General features: G+C 34.7%; 1 protein-coding gene across 4 annotated transcripts in view; it reads left to right on the top strand.

Moving 5' to 3' along the window:
• Snca (synuclein alpha) overlaps positions 1 to 18,468 on the top strand; it is a 99,313-nt gene extending 80,845 nt beyond the window's left edge. For all 4 annotated transcript variants that reach the window (XM_048813619.1, XM_048813618.1, XM_015484418.2 and 1 more), the window contains exons 5-6: positions 16,652 to 16,735; positions 17,954 to 18,468. In XM_048813619.1, coding sequence (XP_048669576.1) covers positions 16,652 to 16,735; positions 17,954 to 17,986 — 117 coding nt within the window. In that variant the 3' untranslated portion in view covers positions 17,987 to 18,468. The remainder of the gene's footprint in view (positions 1 to 16,651; positions 16,736 to 17,953) is intronic.
• Positions 18,469 to 19,934: the final 1,466 nt, after the last annotated feature.

Here is a 19,934-nt window from a genome sequence, read left to right as displayed (position 1 = left end):
ACAGAATATTTGTTTTGCAACATCTGTGTGTAGCTGGTGGGAATATATGCTTTAAAAATTCCCATTTTACAGTATGCAGATGACACACAGGAATAGTAGACTGTCATGAAAATTTATCAATGGTGCTTAGAAATGGCCCCAAGTTTCAAATCAGTGATACTCTATTAGATCAGACTGCATTTTCTGATGCAATGTGTTTGTATCTTTCTTTTGATAGAAACATTTATATAGTTCATCACTGTGTTTTTCACACTTGCTCCAATAAACCCCAAGAATTTCTTTGCTGTGTTTGTCTCATGACTAAGGGAAAGAGAATGATGAGCAGGAACCACTTTTATATATTAACACAGAGATTTTATTTTAAATTTCTTCTGAAGAAATACTTTTCTGTACTTAATAATCATGCTGATAATGCCGATGGTGATAACAATGATGATGCCAAGGTTTAAAATTACTAGATTATCAATCTGGAAAGGAACTGTTCTACTGCAATGACATTTAATGATGCAGAAGCTCTGCCCTGCCTATTTTCCAGGCATAAGCACACAGAACACCAACATAGTTCTACCACCTGGCTTTTACTTGGTTTGGGTTGCAACATTTGGTGGCTTTCAAGCATTTCATTTGCCTAGAAAAATTGCAGCAGAGGCAGACATCCTGTCCCCTGTTAAATTTGCTGAGTCTGGTGGGAAAGTAAATGGTGTGCGCTGGCTCTTCCGCTCTAGTGGACTTTCTAATAAAATTATCTTTGCATTGCCTACATCTTGGTTTCCATAGAGATGCGATGCATGGGTACTCCACAATAAATTATGGTTTGAGGTGTGAAAAATGGGATAGTAAAACCCCAGCTCCAGAAAAAACTAATATCAGCACTGGAAAAAAGATAGGGTTAGTGAAGGTTGAGTAGTCTGTTTAAAATTCAAAGATATTAAAATTAAAAGTATTAAACAGGTAAACAGAATGATAAGAAAGTGATATTTGCTATAAAGAGTGTCAAAACACAAAATATTTATTCAAAAAATAAGTTAATATCCTCATATTCAATTGTTTTTAAAATCATATCACATTTTTTATCACAATTTAATATACATTTTATGTAATCTATATTTGTTAGATTGATGCCAAACTGACAGTTCTTGTGTTTGTGTATATGTATGTGTATAGTGTATATTTACATATTGTTGTTGTTGTTAGTACTGGGAAATGAACCCAGGAGTGTTCCACCACTGAGCTACATCCCTAGTCTTTTTATTTTCTGGGTCTCACTAATTTGCTGAGGGTCTTGCTAAGTTGCCCTAGCTAACCTTGAACTTTTAGTCCTGCTGTCTCAGTCTCCCAAGTTGCTGGGATTACAGGTGTAACCTGACTGTCTGTAAACATTTATAGTTATTTTTAAAATCTAGTTATATGATTTAGGTATTTAACTTACAAATTTAATAGATGATTTCTTTGCATATAAATATGCTATTATATGTATGCTTTCCTCTTGGCTTTTAGTAAATGTAACATAGCAGGACCACGTGAATTATTTGTTTACAAATTAGCTGGAAACTTGCCCTAGAGGAGAAACCCTGGCAACAGAGCTACCTGCAGCAGGAGGGTTTTGGCATGGTTGTCTGTTGGATTTGACACTGTTACATTATTGCTGTAAAACAACAGTTCACAATGAATTCAGTCCATGTGACAGTTCAAAACTTACATTTAACCCTTTGCCTGTTAAATAAAAATCAAGGTATAGGCCAATTGGTTTATATAAAAAGTGATAGGAAGATTTGACCTAGCACTTAATTGTGTCTCAGCCATTAATTTTCTTCTAATTTATAGAACTTTTTCACTTAAGATCACAATCCATCATGGCAATTAAAACTGATGCTCTAACGTAATACTTAGATGATTTCAAATGTAACTTTATTATGATCTTTTGTGACTTTAGGCAAAATTGACGCCTTACATTTTATCTTCAACATTCATATCTTATCGTAAGATGGAATAGTAAATGTTTTACAAGATCATTCAATAAATAAATATAAATTCCCTCCCCTTTTTTTTCTCCTTCTCATCTTTATTATCTTATTGCCAATTTTGTCCAGAAAATAGATAGTGTCATGGGCTCCTTTCAGTTCTCTGGGCTGCATCTGGGAACCTAGCTACACAATAACATGCCCTACTTTTCCCAATGTAAACATCTCCTGGTTTTTGACTCCATCTTTTTTCTCTTTTTTGAGATCTTGTTCTGTCAACCAATCACTCTTTGCCTCATCTCATGAAACCCTACTCCTACCAAATCCTTAACAAGTCTCATAGTTTCTTTAAAAAGGACAACAAAGCAAATAAATAACAAAAACAACTCTGCTCAAATCCCAAATCTTGATTCCCTCAGAATGAACTGTCCCATAGCACATTCTCTATTCACAACTTCTTAAACTAAAAAGTCTTCCTTGTTCCTTGATCTCCTGAAATCTGACCTCTTTCTCCATCTTTTTCTGGAGTATCATACAGACTTAAGGAAACAAACATTTATTAAACATGTATGTATTCCCAGCATGTAAACTACATATTTCCAAGAGTGTACACATGTGGTTCTTTTACTTATTTTCTTTATTCAGTGTTTGACACTGACAAGTAATGTTACAATTCCACATAATAGACTTTTTTTTTCATTTTGCTTCTAAAACATTGTTGTTTCCTGTTTTTGTTAATCTTCTATCTGACAGTACCTTCAGTTTTCTGTTTGCTGCTTTGTCTCCTGAGGAAGTTCTTCATGTGATATTGTATTGCTTTTCTTCACTTGCCTTTGTCTCCTTCAATTTTATGAACTCTGACGACCCTATCATAATCTCTGTGAAGGAAATACTCAAAATACATCCATAATTCTGAAATCTCTCAACTCTAATCTTATATATTTACAACCTATTTTCTGAAGGCATCTCAGATACACCATATCCACAAAATTACTTATCTGCCTCTAAAATCTACTCTGTCCCTTTTCCTCTGCTGTTAATAATAATGGTCACGTCTTCCTGGTCACTCAATGTCAAAATGCAGCATTTTTATAGCCAGTCCCCATGTCTTCTGCCCACAAATAATGTTGAAGACCATATATTTCACTTTTGCAATTATTTTGTGAGCGAGGCACTTTCTGACTTTTGTTTGGGACTATATTTTCAAGATTTTTGTATTAAAAAAAATAACTTTGTGAGATAAAAATGACTTTGCCAGGCATGGTGGCACATGCCTGTAATCTCAGCAGCTCAGGCAGCTGAGGCAGAAGAATAAGAAATTCAGAGCAGCTCAGTGAAACCCTGTCTCTAAATAAAACATTAAAAGGGCTGGGGATGTGGCTTAGTGGGCTCAGAGTATACTTTGTCCCTCTGAAAAAAAAAAGGCAGGTGTGCATTCAACCTTCATTAGAGATTTTGTCTCTTTCTGGAGCAAAAGGACATTTTCTATTCCATTATAAAGATTCAGATTGCCTAAGCTCTGGGTTGGTCCTGTACTAATACAACACACTAGGCTTGTGGGTTTCACCAGAACTTGCTTGTTGAAATTTGGGCTTGGAAAATCAGTGCAAGAAAATGATCATACTCCAGCAACTGCTAGTAGTACTGTGAGTCATAAAGATATTATTTCTGACCTAGGACTATTTTGTCTTTTCCGACATTCATAAAATTATAATTGGTAAACTTTTTAGCTTGCAGGTAAGACAAAAGAGGACTCATCACAGCCCTTAAACAGTTGTTAATAACTTCTATCCATTTAATTTCCACAATCTCCCACAAACCAGTCTTTTTTTTTTTCCATTTCCACTCCTGATACCCAAGTTACCTACCACCTCTCCTTGGATTATTGCTTTAGTCCTCCTGTAATTCATTATCTCTGATTCCTTTTATTTTCTATTTTGCACTTCATTGCCAAAATATTATTCCTGAAACAAAATTTGGACCACATAATCAACACTTAAAACAAACAAAAAAATGGTTTTTCAATGCTCAAACTCCATGGGTAAACTTTCAAGGTGCTCATTTATCCCTCTACCTATTCTCCAACCAGACAAAATTAGTTTTTCTGCCATCATGTTTTTACCCAAGATATGCCCTATAGCTGAAGTTCCCACTGGGACCAGAATATTTAGACCTGATTTTTATGTTGTTTTCAGAAGTATTCTGATCCCATACTGATCATTTTAATCTTATCTCCCTTATGTATTGTGTCACATGTATGACTTTCTTTTATTAGCCTTAATATATCTCTTAATTAATATTTCTAGACTTGAAGAGATTTGAGGTTAAGGGACTATATCTTGTACATCATTTATCATCATATTATTCATATATATATTATATATGTATAATATTTGGTTTATAGATAAAAATATACTTGTGTGTATATATATATACATGTGTGTATGTGTGTGTGGTGTGTGTGTGTGTATATATATATATATATATATTTGTATGAGGAAATGAATTTAGGGGCATTCAACCACTGAGTCACATCCCCAGCCCTTTTTATTTTTTTATTTTGAGACAGGGTCTTGCTAAGTTGCTTATGTCTTCTCTAAATTTATTTTCTTTTCTTATTTTATATTTTTTAGTTGTTGATAGACCTTTATGTTATTTATGTATATGTGGTGCTGAGAATTGAACCCAGTGCCTCACACATGCCAGGCAAGTACTCTACTGCTGAGCCTCAGCCCGTCTTCGCTAAATTTCTGAGGCTGGCTTTGAACTTGTGATCCTCCTATCCTGAGCCACTGAGATTGCAGGCATGTGCTGCTGCATCCAGCCATTCTTGCCATCATATATTGTGAATAATGAGTATTTTATTGGAACTTATACTGCTAATTTCTCTTTTTTTTTTTATTCATCAGGTAAGTTGATATTGGCAATAAGATTGCATATTTTCTAACAAAATATATACCATTTCTGAATTAGACTGTAGAAAAATAAAATTTTCTGTTTTATTGTTTTTATTGTGATTTGGAGGTCTTTATTGATTAATAATATTGCAAAAATGCTTATTGTGAAGTCATTTGTTAATGCAAACCAAATTTGAGTCTACATTTGCATGCTAAGATTTGATAACCCTTTATAAACTAATATGTGGCATTTTTTTGGAAGCCAGACAGCATGCTACTAGTTATTTCCATGTATTGTCATAATTAAAACTATTGTGATGGATATGTGCCATTTTTAAGATCTCCTTTTTCTACATCTTTTTTCATGTGCTGTTTCTTATACAGGGGTTGGAATTGACTAATAAAAGCAGTCTAGAGTTTCACAGGTGTAGAATTGACCCTTCTCTGAGACTGAGCCAAGGGAAATTACAAAGAAAGGGTCAGAGTTTTAAATATAGGTCTCATTTTGTTTCTGTTATAAGAAGCTTGTGATTGAAATGATAAAAGATGTTTTCTTGGGCTGGGGATGTGGCTCAAGCGGTAGTGTGCTCGCTTGGCATGCGTGCGGCCCGGGTTCGATCCTCAGCACCACGTACAAACAAAAAGATGTTGTGTCTACCGAAAACTAAAAAATAAATATTAAAATTCTCTCTCTCTCTCTCTCTCTCATCTCTCTCTCTCTCTCTTTAAAAAAAAAAAAAGATGTTTTCTTACCAGCATCACAAAAGTCACTAGAAGCATATTCATCTCAAGGTACCAATCCTGAAAATATTTCTCACTCTCACTATCGTAGAACTACACAGCACTAGCTCACTGATTCTACTTTTAAGTCTTAAGTTGAGAACAATTTAAACACTATACTTGTAGCATTTACTTCTTACCTGCCTCAGTAGGATGTAGTGTATCAACTGATACTGAAGTCTTCAACTGTATTCCTCAGCAGGTAAGAGGAAGGAAATAGAATAGGATCCCTGTGCTAGTGAGAGAAAGACAGAACTCTGAGGCCCTTTGGAGATTGGAGATGGGAATGAACTTGATGGAAATGGCAAAAGCAGTAGATTTTGTTTATAACAGTCTTTACCAAACAAGTTTTTTAAAAATACAAAATGAGCCATAAGGTGAAAATATAAAACCCAGAGGTAACATTTATTGAGATAACATATGACATACACTTATTGGGATACTTAAAATAACAAAAATAAAGTGCTTCAAACACTCTAGCACACAATAGATGCTCAGTAAATATTTGGTGTTGATATATGTATGCACTGGTCATTATAGATTTTATGCATATCATCTCATTTGATATTCACAGTAACACTCTGGAAGAGATCTTCTTATCACCATTTTCCCATAGAGATATTCACATTGCTGAAGATATCATAGGTACCATTTGCTATTATGTCATTCTGCTACCAAATGCCATGCTTTTACAAGCTTATTTCCTCCTGGGCTTCCTAACAACAAATAGTGTATAGAACTGCTGGTGAAGAGACTAAGATTCAAAGTACTTAGATTGTGTAACCACAATTTCAGTTCCTCTGCAGCATGACAGAGTGATAAATCATCCCCCGAAAACATCTTCACAATGCACACATGCACACTTACACAGGAATACATGCACCCATCCACCCACTGCTCATAACCATAGAGACAGTCATAGCATCTAAATACAGAATATTCTTTATGTTTGTTCTTCCTCCCTCTGATACACAAATCATGAATTCTTATTTAATAAACACCAAAGGAAGTTATATATGAGCCAAAAGTATAGAAAGGAGATAATGTTAAAAAAAAGCAAATATGGTACTGTGTATTGATTTATTGAGAGTATAATAACAGAATCCATAAATAATGGGTGCTTTAAAAGTAATTAAAATAACACAAACATTTAATTCCTAATTAAAGAAAAAGGCACTATTAAACAAAGAATTTTTATTTATTATAATGAGCAAATCTTTTATTTCTCTTTCAATTCTCTGTAGATAAAGGCAGAGTTACAAATAAATAAGCATCATGACTAAGTGTAACATCTGCTTCATGGACTTGATGGATCATTGTGTTTTATTGTGATAATAAAAATGAATGTGATCAGGGGCTTGGGAGGAATTACTATTTCCAGAGTGAATCTAAGAAAGATAAGGTGTGTAACCCAGGTAAGAAAACTTCATTTGTTATCAAAAGGAGTGAAATAAGGAACTCAAGTGATAATATGTCAAACCGCTCCAAACAACTGTTGTATTTTTGCCACATATTTAGGGGAAATATGAACTTTTTTTTTTTCTGAGAGTTTTGTTTTTATTTTGTTAGAACACACTCTAATACAAAGGTTTAAGCCACTTAGAAAATGCTATGCATTAAATTCAGAATAAGCTAGTTTTACTTATAACAAAAACGTTGATTCACTAATGTTTCCAGATTTAATTACCATATAGTTAAATATATGTATAAATGTCTGATTTTTGCTCTTTTAAACACACGCGCACACACACACACACACACGCGCGCGCGCGCGCGCCCCTCCTTAACCTCCTGGAGATTTTGTTTGCTTTTGCCAAATATAGTGAAAACCTCTAAGTAATAGATATCTCAGATACTTATTCATAAGATATTTACAATGTATTTTGAAATAATTAATTTCTGAAACTTAATTTTAGCATGTTTAAGCAGCACAACTTGATTTCTTTTTCTAAGAAGTTTGACAAATACTATTACATATAGTCCACAGTGTGGCCTATGAAGCCAGACTGTCCATCTCTGTTTTTTGACTGATAAGATACAGGTTATAGCAGTAACTTCCTTATAAGGTTATTTCTTTTCTTTTCTTTTCTTTTTTATTGTGTGTTTTAATTAGTTATAAATGACAGTAGAATACACTTATATACTTTGATGTATCATACATAGATGGGATATAATTTCTCATTTCCCTGAGTATGCATATTGTAGAATCACATTGGTCATACAGTCACATACATACATACAGTAATAATGTCTGTTTCATTCTACTATTTTTCTTATCCTCACATCCTCTGCCTTCCCCTCCTTTCACTTCCCTCTACCTAATATAAGGTAACGTTATTTTTTTTTGCATTACAATTCTTAATACACATAAATGCCACACTTTTTGATTTTCTATTATATAAAGTATGTTGATACCCAATTCAAGTCTTCATACATGCACTTTGTAGAATGATGTCCATCACATTCCACCATCTTTGATAATCCCCTGCCCCCTCCCTTTCCCTCCAACCCCTCTTCCCTATCTAGAATTTATCTATTCCTCCCATGCTCTCTCTCCTAATCCCACTATGAGTCAACCTCCCTATATCAGAGAAAACATTTGGCTTTGGCTTTCTTGGGGACTGGCTGACTTTGCTTAGCATTATCTTCTCCAATGCCATCCATTTACCTGAAAATGCCATGGTTTTGTTCTTTTTTAATGCTGAGTAAAATTCCATTGTGTATATATGCCACGGTTTCTTTTTATTCATTCATCCATTGAAGGACATCTAGGTTGGCTCCACAGTTTAGCTATTGTGAATTGTGCTGCTTTGAGTATAGTCTGAGGAGAGGAATAGCTGGGTCAAATGGCGGTTCCATACCCAGTTTTCCAAGGAATCTCCATACTGCTCATCATGTGGGATTAGGCCCCAACTTCCTTAATAAGACTCTTATAGCGCAAGAATTAAAACCAAGAATCAATAAATGGGATGGAATCAAACTAAAAAGTTTCTTTTCAGCAAAAGACACAATCTTCGAGGTAAACAGAGAGCCTACATCCTGGGAGCAAATTTTTACCCCTCACACATCAGATAGAGCACTAGTCTCTAGTGTATATGAAGAACTCAAAATGCTAAACACCAAAAAAACAAATAACCTAATCAACAAATGGGCCAAGGACCTGAACAAACACTTCTCAGAAGAGGATATACAATCAATCAATCAATATATGAAAAAAATGCTCATCATCTCTAGCAATCAGAGAAATGCAAACCAAAACCACTCTAAGATATCATCTCACTCAGAACGGCAGCTATTATGCATATAAACAACAATAAGTGTTGGCAAGGATGTGGGGGAAAAGGTACACTCATACATTACTGGTGGAACTGCAAATTGGTGCAGCCAATTTGGATAGCAGTATGGAGATAGGGTTATTTTTTAATATCAAATAATGCATGTAAAACTGATAGAATGGTAACAAATACAGAGTAAGTAGCAAATAAATATTAGCTATTGTTATTCCATGTCAGAGAAAGATGAAAAATAAATATTTAAAAGTATTTCATTACAATGACCTTCTAAGGATACCCTTAGCCCATCATCTTTCTTGATAGTGTGGTAATAAGATTCCCTTTTTACCTCCAATCTGTTGAGGTATGGGTAGAGATTTTCAGAGAAAACTTTTTCTGGTTACCAAAACAAAATGGAAATCCCACACCCATGTGACAAAGCTTTAAAATGACAGCAATTACAGGGCAGAGTAATTGCAACCCTTTTTGAAATTAATTCCTGCAGTCGTGGGGCATTGTTTCCTCAGTACTTCCTGTGTGGGATAGATGCTAAGCAAGATATTCCACCTTGAAGTCTGGAACCCTCTTGACTGAGTTTTCCTTCCAGATCTTTGAGGACATCTTGAACTAACTATGCTTGGTGTTTGTTCTCAGTAGCATGGAGATCCCTATAACCCAAAGATTCAGGCTACTACATACACTTGACTACTATATATTATTCCTGTTCCAGTTTTCTTAACACCCTTTAATCTCTTAAACAAAGAAAGCACATCCTTTCCTTGATTTTTAAGATTTTTCTGGATTGCATAGCCACAGGTCTTGAAGGTATTGCCTTCATTCTCTTCTGAGTACCATAAGTCCTATCCATCCTTTCACACATAAGGTTGTTTTGTCTGAGCATTTTCTCCCAGCCACATATTAAAATACATGTCCCTTTTTAATTTGTATTGTTTTGGGGTACCAGGGATTGAACTCAAGGGCACTCAACTACTAAGCCATATCCCTAGCCCTATTTTGTATTTTATTTAGAGACAGGGTCTCGCTGAGTTACATAGTGCCTCGCTTTTGCTGAGGCTGGCTTTGTACTCAGGATCCTCCTGCCTCAGCCTCCTGAGCTGCTGGGATTGCAGGCATGCACCATAGCATCTGGCCACTTCCCATTATTTTTTAAAGCAAATACCTGGGCTTTGGCTTGCTTATATTTTGCTCTTTCTTAAGAGTATCTCAGCATTCCCTAGATTACCCTAAAATACAAAAGCTGACTCCCTATCTCATATTTGGCCAAAGCCTATATCTCCTCACAGCTTCATCCCCTAGTGGCTGGTTTAAAGACTTGCTTCCAATTATCAATTCACTTGAAAAAAAATGAAATCGCTAGCTGATTCTAAGCCCAACACAGAAGCAAACCTTCCTCAGCTTAGCCTGTTTTCACAACCAAGGAATTGATCTTTAGAAATCCAATCCATGCAATAATCAACTTTATTTAAACAAATTCAAGTGTACATTGAAACATACATAATAATGTTTTTATCAATAGAAGATGATCCATCCTTAGACATGAAAAGTAAAAATGGTTTATTCTCAGATTTCCCATTGTGTGTTAGTATTTGCAACCAGGTCTATATGCAAGTAACGGAAAACAAAGCTGGCAATCGTTGCTGTGCAGTTATGTCTTATTAGGTGAGTCAGCTAATTACATGGCTCTGCCATTAATGTGGCAGCCACTGAGCTGCTTACCAAGGAGAATTAGAATCTAAGATGGAACTACTTTTCTGCTATGTAATGAAAAGTTCTTCTTAAAAATAGGATTATGCTGATTCCTAATTTATGTATCAATTTTTTATAAATTATGATTATCCTATATAGAAACAGAATGTATTTAAAATGATTTAAAATGATTCAGTAACAGTACTTACAAATAGCTTTCATAAATAACTGTCATATATGTTGAATGCATAGGCTTACTTTCTCCTCATCCCAAACTTAAAAGGAACAAGGTAAGCTAGTTTTCATTTCACTGGCTCGATTTATCTTTCTCTTGCTCTGAGAAGATTACCAAGACTAAAGAAATAGCTAGAAGGGCAAAAAGGCAAGAAAATGAGTAATGTGGTAACATCATTCAAAGTATAGCGTTAGTGGCTTCCAAATACATTCTGTTTCTATGTAGGACTAGTTCTTTCAAAGCATCATTTAATTAAAATCTGCATTCTTAATCTGAAAAGGCTCCCTGACAGTACAAACTGTGGACAATGTGTTTACTATATAACTTACAGTGCTTACCACTTTGACTCTTCCCAAGTGACCCAAATGGTTGATGACATAGTAATGTGTCATTTACTGAGACACAATCTGAATAGGTACATAACATAGCAGAGGTAGGGTAAGTCACTTTGCCTATAAGGTGGTCACCTAGTTAACTCAGAAGTCACATTTTGACTAAAAGTTATGGCTAGGTATTGCTTGTTGTGGCTTAAGTAATGTCTGATGAATATCATATGCTGTCATTTCACTTTTTAATTAGGAGATTCAATATAGTCTTGGGAGATAGCACCAGAGGTAATCAGTGGCATGCTATAAATTAACATAAATTGCAGTGTAAAAGCAGCGATTCGAAAGGTGCATCTCTTGCTTTGAATGCTTAAAGTGTACATGACAGGTAATTGAAGAAGCCCTACCATTATAAATAAGACCATGTTGTTTCACAGTGTCTTTTGAAAACCCTGACTCTTTGCTAGCTTTTCATAGACTTCAAAATGGAAGACATCTTTTACCTTAATGTAGTCACAATGACAGTACATTGCTGTACTCTTAAACTAAATGACACCGCAGAGTTGACAAATGGTTGCTGATATTGGGCAGTGTTTTCCAAGGAGTGTACTTAACAAGACATTTACAAGACCCTAGAAACTTGTATTTTTAACAAGCACTCCACACTATTCTATGCTTTGCTTGAGACTGTGGTTTTGGGAAGCCATTTTTATTTTCCTTATGTGCCAGACTAAATATGTAATAAAATTAAATTATGTCATGGAATCAAAAATGTTTAAAAACTACAGAAAGTATTAATAGACATATAAATACAATAAAATTTAAAACTTGAAATGAAATGAAATATTATCTATTCATAAAGATAAGTATCCTAAACAAAATCTGCTCAATGAGAAATATTTAATGGTAGAAATATAAATTGAGTTAATTAAATTTGGTGTGCCTCTTGAATCATAGTTTGGTCAAGAAAAGAGACTGCACAGTTGATTTTCTCAGATATTTTGGTCACAGAAACAGAAAGTTGATTAACACAGTAAAGTTCTTAAGTTGAAACTTGGTGATGCTCACTTGTGTCTACTTTAATATATAAATTACAAATAAGTTGTTTTCCTTGCAATTTACTTGTTGAAGTAGTTGTGTTACTTGCCGTGTACACTTTTCTACATTCTAAAATTTGCTGATTGCATCCAATGATGTGAATCATTTCTTTAGACCCTTCTCAGTGATAAATGGTAATCAAATTCAAAATTTTGGCAAGAATACCTTCTAGATGATCATGCCATGTGTACTTTCTTCAAGGAACACACAATACATGGCTAACTCTCCATGTCATATTAGCACCCATGGGTGACCTCTACCCAAATCCATTGGGAAAAAGTGATATTCAATTCCTTCACTCCTGCCTTAGCTTAATTATATCTATAACAAAAAGCTTATTCTATCAACCCCTTAAACAAGGATTACCTTAAAGTACAGTTTGTATAGGAAGATAAGATATAAGCTTGATAGTTTTCGAGTCTGTTAGATTTTTCATCACTGTGGCCAAAATACCTGATAAGAGTAATTTAGAATTTGGGGAAAAGCTTATTTTGCCTCATGGTTTCAGAGGTTCAGTCATAGTGGGCCAATTCCGTTGCTCTGAGCTCAAGATGAGGTAGAACAATATGGTAGAAGGGCATGTCAGAGAAAAGCTGCTCAGCTCATGAGCAGAATGAGATAATCCATTTGATAGAGCCAAGGAGTAGATAAAATCCCCAAGGGTGTATCCCCAGTGACTCACTTACTCCAACCATGCCCCACCAACATTTACCACCATTAGAATTATTAATCTATCAAATGGATCAACCCACTGATGAGGTTACACCCCTCATGATTCAATCATTTTACGTCTAAACATTGCTGCTGCATTGACTCACAGGTACCTTTTGGGAGGCATTCCAGATTCAATCCATAACACCATGATTACCTTCCTCCTGGTCAATTCTAGCCCTGAGTTCTTGTTTCCATGAAATAATCCTTCTCTTCCCTGTACATTACCTTTTCCATCTGGCAGCTTCCTGTACTTAACACTGTGTGTCAAGCTTCAATAAAGAATTAGACACAGCAAGGTTATGTGTGAGAGGCCAGGTAGGATAGAAGTGTTGTATTGCAGCACAGTACTGGATTAAAAATAGGGTATTGCATATCAGATATACTTCACTTCTTCTTATAGCATGTGGGCTATTTTCATTATAGGAATTATTGCTGAGGTAGTCCTGTCTTTTCCACTGCTAAATGCCTCCATCATCATTTTGACCTTCTCTAATTCCTCCTTATTTTGCCCTTAGGTCGTTTTTTTTGTGTGTGTGTGTTTTGTTTTGTTTTGTTTTGTTTTTCATATGACTGGCTATCACACTTTTAGTGTATAAACCTTTTCTTATCATTTGTATTAACTAACTTTCTGTCATTGTGGTAAAAAAAAAAAACTGAGATAATCAACTTAGAAGGACGAAAGGTGTATTTTGGATCACAGTTTTATAGATTTTAGTTCATGGTTAGGCAACTTGTTGTTAGGCCTGTGGTGGCATGGTAGCTGTATCATGGTGGGAACATGTAGAAAAGGAAGCTGCTTACATCACAGAGGCCAGAAAATAAAAGAGCCAAATAGGAAGGGGCTGGGGTACTGATATATCCTTTAAGGGGATGCCCCCAATGTCTTAACTTTCTTCTACAAGGCTCTACTTCTTCAACTCACCACTCCCTCCCAATTGCATCACAGGCAAGGGACCAAGCTTTAATACAAGGAACTTGGGGGGACATTTCATATCTAACCTATAGCATCTTTATTCCCTAAATGATAGAGTACAGCACTGTTTATATGGTATGTACATTGTATTAGGTATCATAAAGACTTTAGAGATGATTTTAAACACACTAGAGTATTTATATAGGTTGTGTGCAAATACTACTTCATTTTATATAAAGGACTTGATTGAGCAGGTATTGAGGGACAACTGTATTTATTTATTAAGTGGGTTAAGGATTGTAATTGTGAGCTTGATGTTTCTTATCACTTATTTGATCCCTCTTTCATACTCATTTCTTCTATAGTCTCTGAAGCCCTTTCCCCAAATTAGGACAGTTTCATAACTCTTTAAACTTTTAAACTTTTGATTAGGAAAATTTTTCAAGATGTAAAATGCAGTAATTACCTAAATAAAACACACGAGAGTTCAATTTTGATCCCCCATATTTTGTTTTTAAGTTGTTGATGTACCTTTAATTTTACTTACTTATTTACATGTGGTGCTGAGAATTGAACCTGGTGCCTCCCACACGCGAGGCAAGCACTCCTCCGATAAGCTACAATTCCAGTCCCTTATCCTCTGTATTTAGTTCATGATAAGTTAGACATATTTTATTTTATAGCCTCTATAAATAGAGAGTATAAACCAAAATGGATTAGGAAATGTGTGTTAAGATGTACATATTTTGTAATTTTAAAAATAAGCAATCATTCTGTACTTGTAACTTGAGTGAAGCAATATTTTAAATGAACAAGAATGGATTAAAGTTGATCCCAGAACATGATCAATCTAGTCAAAGAATCCACCAAGCAACATCTAGTATCACCTGAGTGTACATTGAAGGTACACAAGACACCCCCAAATACACATGCACACCCAGATCTAGTAACTTTCACCAGCCCTAGTTGAAGGGCAGCAACTCAATTGTAATAATTAGTAATAAGCAGACCAGGTTGACCATATTGACTAGTCCAGTCTGTGTCAAAACTTTCTAATAAATTACATTAGAAAATTAATTTTCTACTTGTTAGTTTAAAAATACAGGGACTAGGGATGTGGCTTAGTGTCTGCTTGGCATGTATGAAGCCCTGGGTTTGATCCTTAGCTCTGAAAACAAAAACCCATGAGAACCAAAATTTTGCCTTATTTTTCACCTACCTATCACTAATAGTTATCTATATATCAAAGAAGAGGTTAATGTTGTCACATGCAAAGAAAGTATTGCTGTCCATTTTATTTCTAAATCTAGTTGATGCTTAGAGAAGCATAAAAACACTTGCCCAAATTCACAAAAGATCAGTAATAGAGAGAAGCTAAAAGTCTTGTGATACTACAGTCTTTGTGCCCAACTACCACATAACAGAACTTGTATTCTTGTACCAAGACATGAAACACTATGAAAACAATATCTATTCCATATTTAGAAGTGAGGTAGTTTAGAAACAGTTTTCATTGTATCTAATTTATAAATAACTTGCACTTTTGGGTGTGTAAAAAGGAAGGGAGTCAAGGTAGGATGATATATAAACTTCTCTGCTCACCTACCTGTGATGCTTAGTATAATGTTTTCTTACTGTGAGACACTTCCTTATCCTCCTGCCTACCTGTCAGTTATGTTCATGATGAAGGCAGGGGAAGATATTATTTACATCAAACATATTGTTGAAATTAAGCTGAGGGGCCATTGGATCTCTAAGCACATTTATGTGCTCGTTGCCTCTCTGCTCTTTGAATTTTTGATTAATCTTTTCATTTAGAAGCAAAAGGTATTTAATGAAGAATACTAATAAAGCCATGACCATTTCAGGCCAAATTTGATCTAATATTTGTATGAAGAGATAACTTTGAAAATTAATCTGATCGTGCATTTTATTTTCTTCTTTCAAAAATATGTAGTCCAGATCTTCACATTTCAGACAATAATTTGTTTGCCATCACTTTACAATAAGTTGTAAGACAAGTATGTTATTTGTATGTTTATGTTATAAGTAATAGTATAAGAAAAATTCAGGAAAAAATAGGATCATACATATCTGTCTAACAGAATACTTGCAATATTTTGTTGTATTTTCTTGCAATCATTTTACTCTTGCATCTGAATTCTACATAGATTTTATCTACAATATATACAATCCTTTATATCCTGCTACAGATTATGCCACACATTCTCCTCTCATGTCATAATACATGTCTTCCTAGTAACTTATTGAGTAGTTGAATGATAATTGTATTGACTCCACATCTCCCAATTATCAGTTAGTTTTTTAATGTTGGCATTTATCTAGTGCTAAAAATCTTTGAACTATAATTTTGGACTTTTGTGAGTTACTTGGGCAAAAACTTTGTGTACGTTTAGGATTTATAACCCATGTTGCCATGTTGTTTTCCCAAGAATGTTTTGTAATTAGAAGGCCAGCAATAATGTAAAGGAGTGCCAAAAATTTGTACAGCATCCTTATCATCATACATAATATATATAGAGATTTTGAAAAAAAAAGTTATTTTATATATAATGTAATATATAAATATATAATAATTTTATATATTTTTGAATTTATATTATATATATTTTGAAAAAATTATTGTATACATTTTATATAAAATATGATTTTTTTCAAAATGTGCTTCACAAATGAAAAATTGTACCTCATAACATTCTGTTTTGTGTTTCTCACTTTAAATATTAGAGTGAAGAAGGATCCCCACAGGAAGGAATTCTGGAAGATATGCCAGTGGAACCTGACAATGAGGCTTATGAAATGCCTTCAGAGGTAAAGAGTTATATGCAAAACACTCCAAAATTAAAGTTTAGAAATTTAAGTTGAGTCTTCCTAATAGGAAGTACCAAAAATCTGTCACTGTCAGATTTCTTTTATGTTAGAATGGGTGTAAGTCCATCAGGAGAAGATTTTTTTTTTTTTTGAGGAGGTGAGGTTGATCTGGTGGGAAGGGGTAGGAGATACAATAGGTTAAAATGAGGCAAGAACATTGCAGCACAGGGATATATCAGAAGCAAAGGCATGTAGGTCTGTGCATATGGACAGGTCTGAGGAACAGTAATTGTGATTCAAGTTTAGGAAACAGAGACAATAGCAGCAAATTAAGATTACAGATGTGGATAGCTTGGTGCATGCATGTAATCCTAGCAGCCTGGGAGGTTAAGTCAGGAGGAAAGGCGAGGGGCTGGGGATGTGGCTTAGTAGTTAAGCAACCCTGGGTTCAATACCCAGTGCCAAAAATAAATAAATAAATGAAATATTGCAGAGATGGTTTAAAGACAAATTGTAGAACATCAGGACAACCATGTAGTTTGTTTGTACTTTATTCAGAAAGCAACTGGAGATTTTAAAGATATGTTTATTTTTAAGCAGACGCCTAATCTTATTAGAGTTGGCTTTTAAAAGCACTTATATGAGTCTTTTAGTTAAACACATTAATATTTTTATTGTGGATACTACCTAAATATTTTATTGATGAATTTGGCTTTAGAATAAAAATAATCATTGAAGCCACAGGTGAAGATGAAATTTGCAGTTGAGAGAATGAAAGGAAAGAAAATATATCTATTCTTTAAATATCGTAAACTTCTTTTAAGAATTAGAGAATTTAGTCCTGAATTTAGCCTTTAAGAGGTTTCATAAGCCATTTAATTGGCTTTCAAATTTGTAATTGAGAAAATTGAGAGTTCCACCAATATGTTCTATAGGATTAGGTCACATGGATATTAAATGGCACATCTGGAAATAGAACCAGAGACCTTAATTCCAACAATTACCATAATTGACTTTCATATCTGACAAGTAAGACAAATTATTAAAATTAAGATTATATCTATTTGTAGTAGTATAATAAGTAGTAGTATAAGTTTGTAGTAGTATAAGTAGTATATTCATAAGTATAAATTTTACTCAAAATGGTGAGCCATGCCCTAATTTGCTCTAAATCCTTGATTACTGATTGCTTGCTGTCTGTTTGATTTTCCTCATTAGGAAGGCTATCAAGACTATGAACCTGAAGCCTAAGAAATATCCTTGTTCCCAGTTTCTTGAGATCTGCTGACAGATATTCCATCCTGTACAAGTGCTCAGTCCCAATGTGCCCAGTCATGACATTTCTCACAGTTTTTACAGTGTGCTTTGAAGTCTTCCATCAGCAGTGATTAAAGTATCTGTACCTGCCCCCACCTAGCATTTCGGTGCTTCCCTCTCACTGAAGTGAGTATATAATAGCAGGGTCCTTGTGTGCTGTGGACATTGTGGCTTCAAATCTAAAATGTTAAAGCAAATTAAAAACACCTAAGTGACTACCACTTATTTCTAAATCTTCACTATTTTTTGGTTGCTGTTGTTGAGAAGTTGTGATTTACTATCATATAAGATTTTTAGGTGTCTTTAATGATTCTGTCCAAGAATAATGATGTATCGTGAAATTTGTTAATATATACAATATATAAAATATGTGAGCATGAAACTATGCACCTATAAATATTAACTATGAAATTTTACTGTTTGTGATGTGTTTTATTAATTTGTGTTTGTATATAAATTGGTGAAAATGAAAATAAAATGTTATCTCATTACAAAAATATTTTATCTTATCCCATCTCACTTTAACAATAAAATCATGCTTATAACCAATATGAAATGAGAGCTGACATAATGAACTTACATTTAAAGTTCTCAACAGCCACTTGAAGAAGGAGGATGAAATAGTAAGCCCACACTCAGAATTCCCTGAAACAACACTACCTCATGGGTGTTTTGATGTACATTGGTGCCTTAGGTGGCTGTACTGAAAAAGTGGATTTCCCCGGAAACCAATGTGATTACATTTGTTTACATCCCCTATAGATATTCATTAAGATGTTACTGCAAAAGCTCAGAAAACCTGCTTACTTAATCCGTGGTGCATGCATATAATCTTAGCAGCCCAGGAGGCTAAGTCAGGACAACAACCAGTAACAACCACCACCGATAGCTTAAAAAAAAAAAAATCTAAAATCCCCACTCCCCACCCCAGGAAATGCTTTCAAAATCATCTCTAGCCTAGGATGTTGGCACGCGTGAGGCTGTGGGTTCAGTACCCCCAATGAAAATCGAAAAAAAAACCCCTGGATTTTATCTGCTATTAGGAAAAGCCAAGCCCCCAGAATGGTAAAAATCTCATAAATTTCTTTAAATTCGGCTAAATATGTGAATTCTGTGAGATTTCCTAAGGAAAAGTTTTTCTTTTTTTTTTTAATTTTTTATTGTTGGTTGTTCAAAAAATTACATAGTTCTTGATATATCATATTTCACACGTTGATTCAAGTGGGTTATGAACTCCCATTTTTACCCCGTATACAAATTACAGAATCACATCAGTTACACATCCATTGATTTACATATTGCCATACTAGTGTCTGTTGTATTCTGCTGCCTTTCCTATCCTCTACTATCCCCCCTCCCCTCCCCTCCCCTCTTCTCTCTCTACCCCCTCTACTGTCATTCATTTCTCCCCCTTGTATTATTTTCCCCTTTCCCCTCACTTCCTCTTGTATGAAATTTTGTATAACCCTGAGGGTCTCCTTCCATTTCCATGCAATTTCCCTTCTCTCTCCCTTTCCCTCCCACCTCTCATCCCAGTTTAATGTTGATCTTGTTCTCATGCTCTTCGTCCCTACTCTGTTCTTAGTTACACTCCTTATATCAAAGAAGACATTTGGCATTTGTCTTTTAGGGATTGGCTAGCTTCACTTAGCATAATCTGCTCTAATGCCATCCATTTCCCTGCAAATTCTATGATTTTGTCATTTTTTAATGCAGAGTAATACTCCATTGTGTATAAATGCCACATTTTTTTTATCCATTCATCTATTGAAGGGCATCTAGGTTGGTTCCACAGTCTTGCTATTGTGAATTGTGCTGCTATGAACATCGATGTAGCAGTGTCCCTGTAGCATGCTCTTTTTAGGTCTTTAGGGAATAGACC

The sequence above is a fragment of the Marmota marmota genome, unplaced genomic scaffold, assembly GCF_001458135.2.
Source record: "Marmota marmota marmota unplaced genomic scaffold, marMar, whole genome shotgun sequence".
Taxonomy (NCBI): domain Eukaryota; kingdom Metazoa; phylum Chordata; class Mammalia; order Rodentia; family Sciuridae; genus Marmota; species Marmota marmota.
The sequence above is the reverse complement of the archived record's forward strand: the minus strand, read 5'-3'. Positions and strand labels throughout refer to the sequence as shown.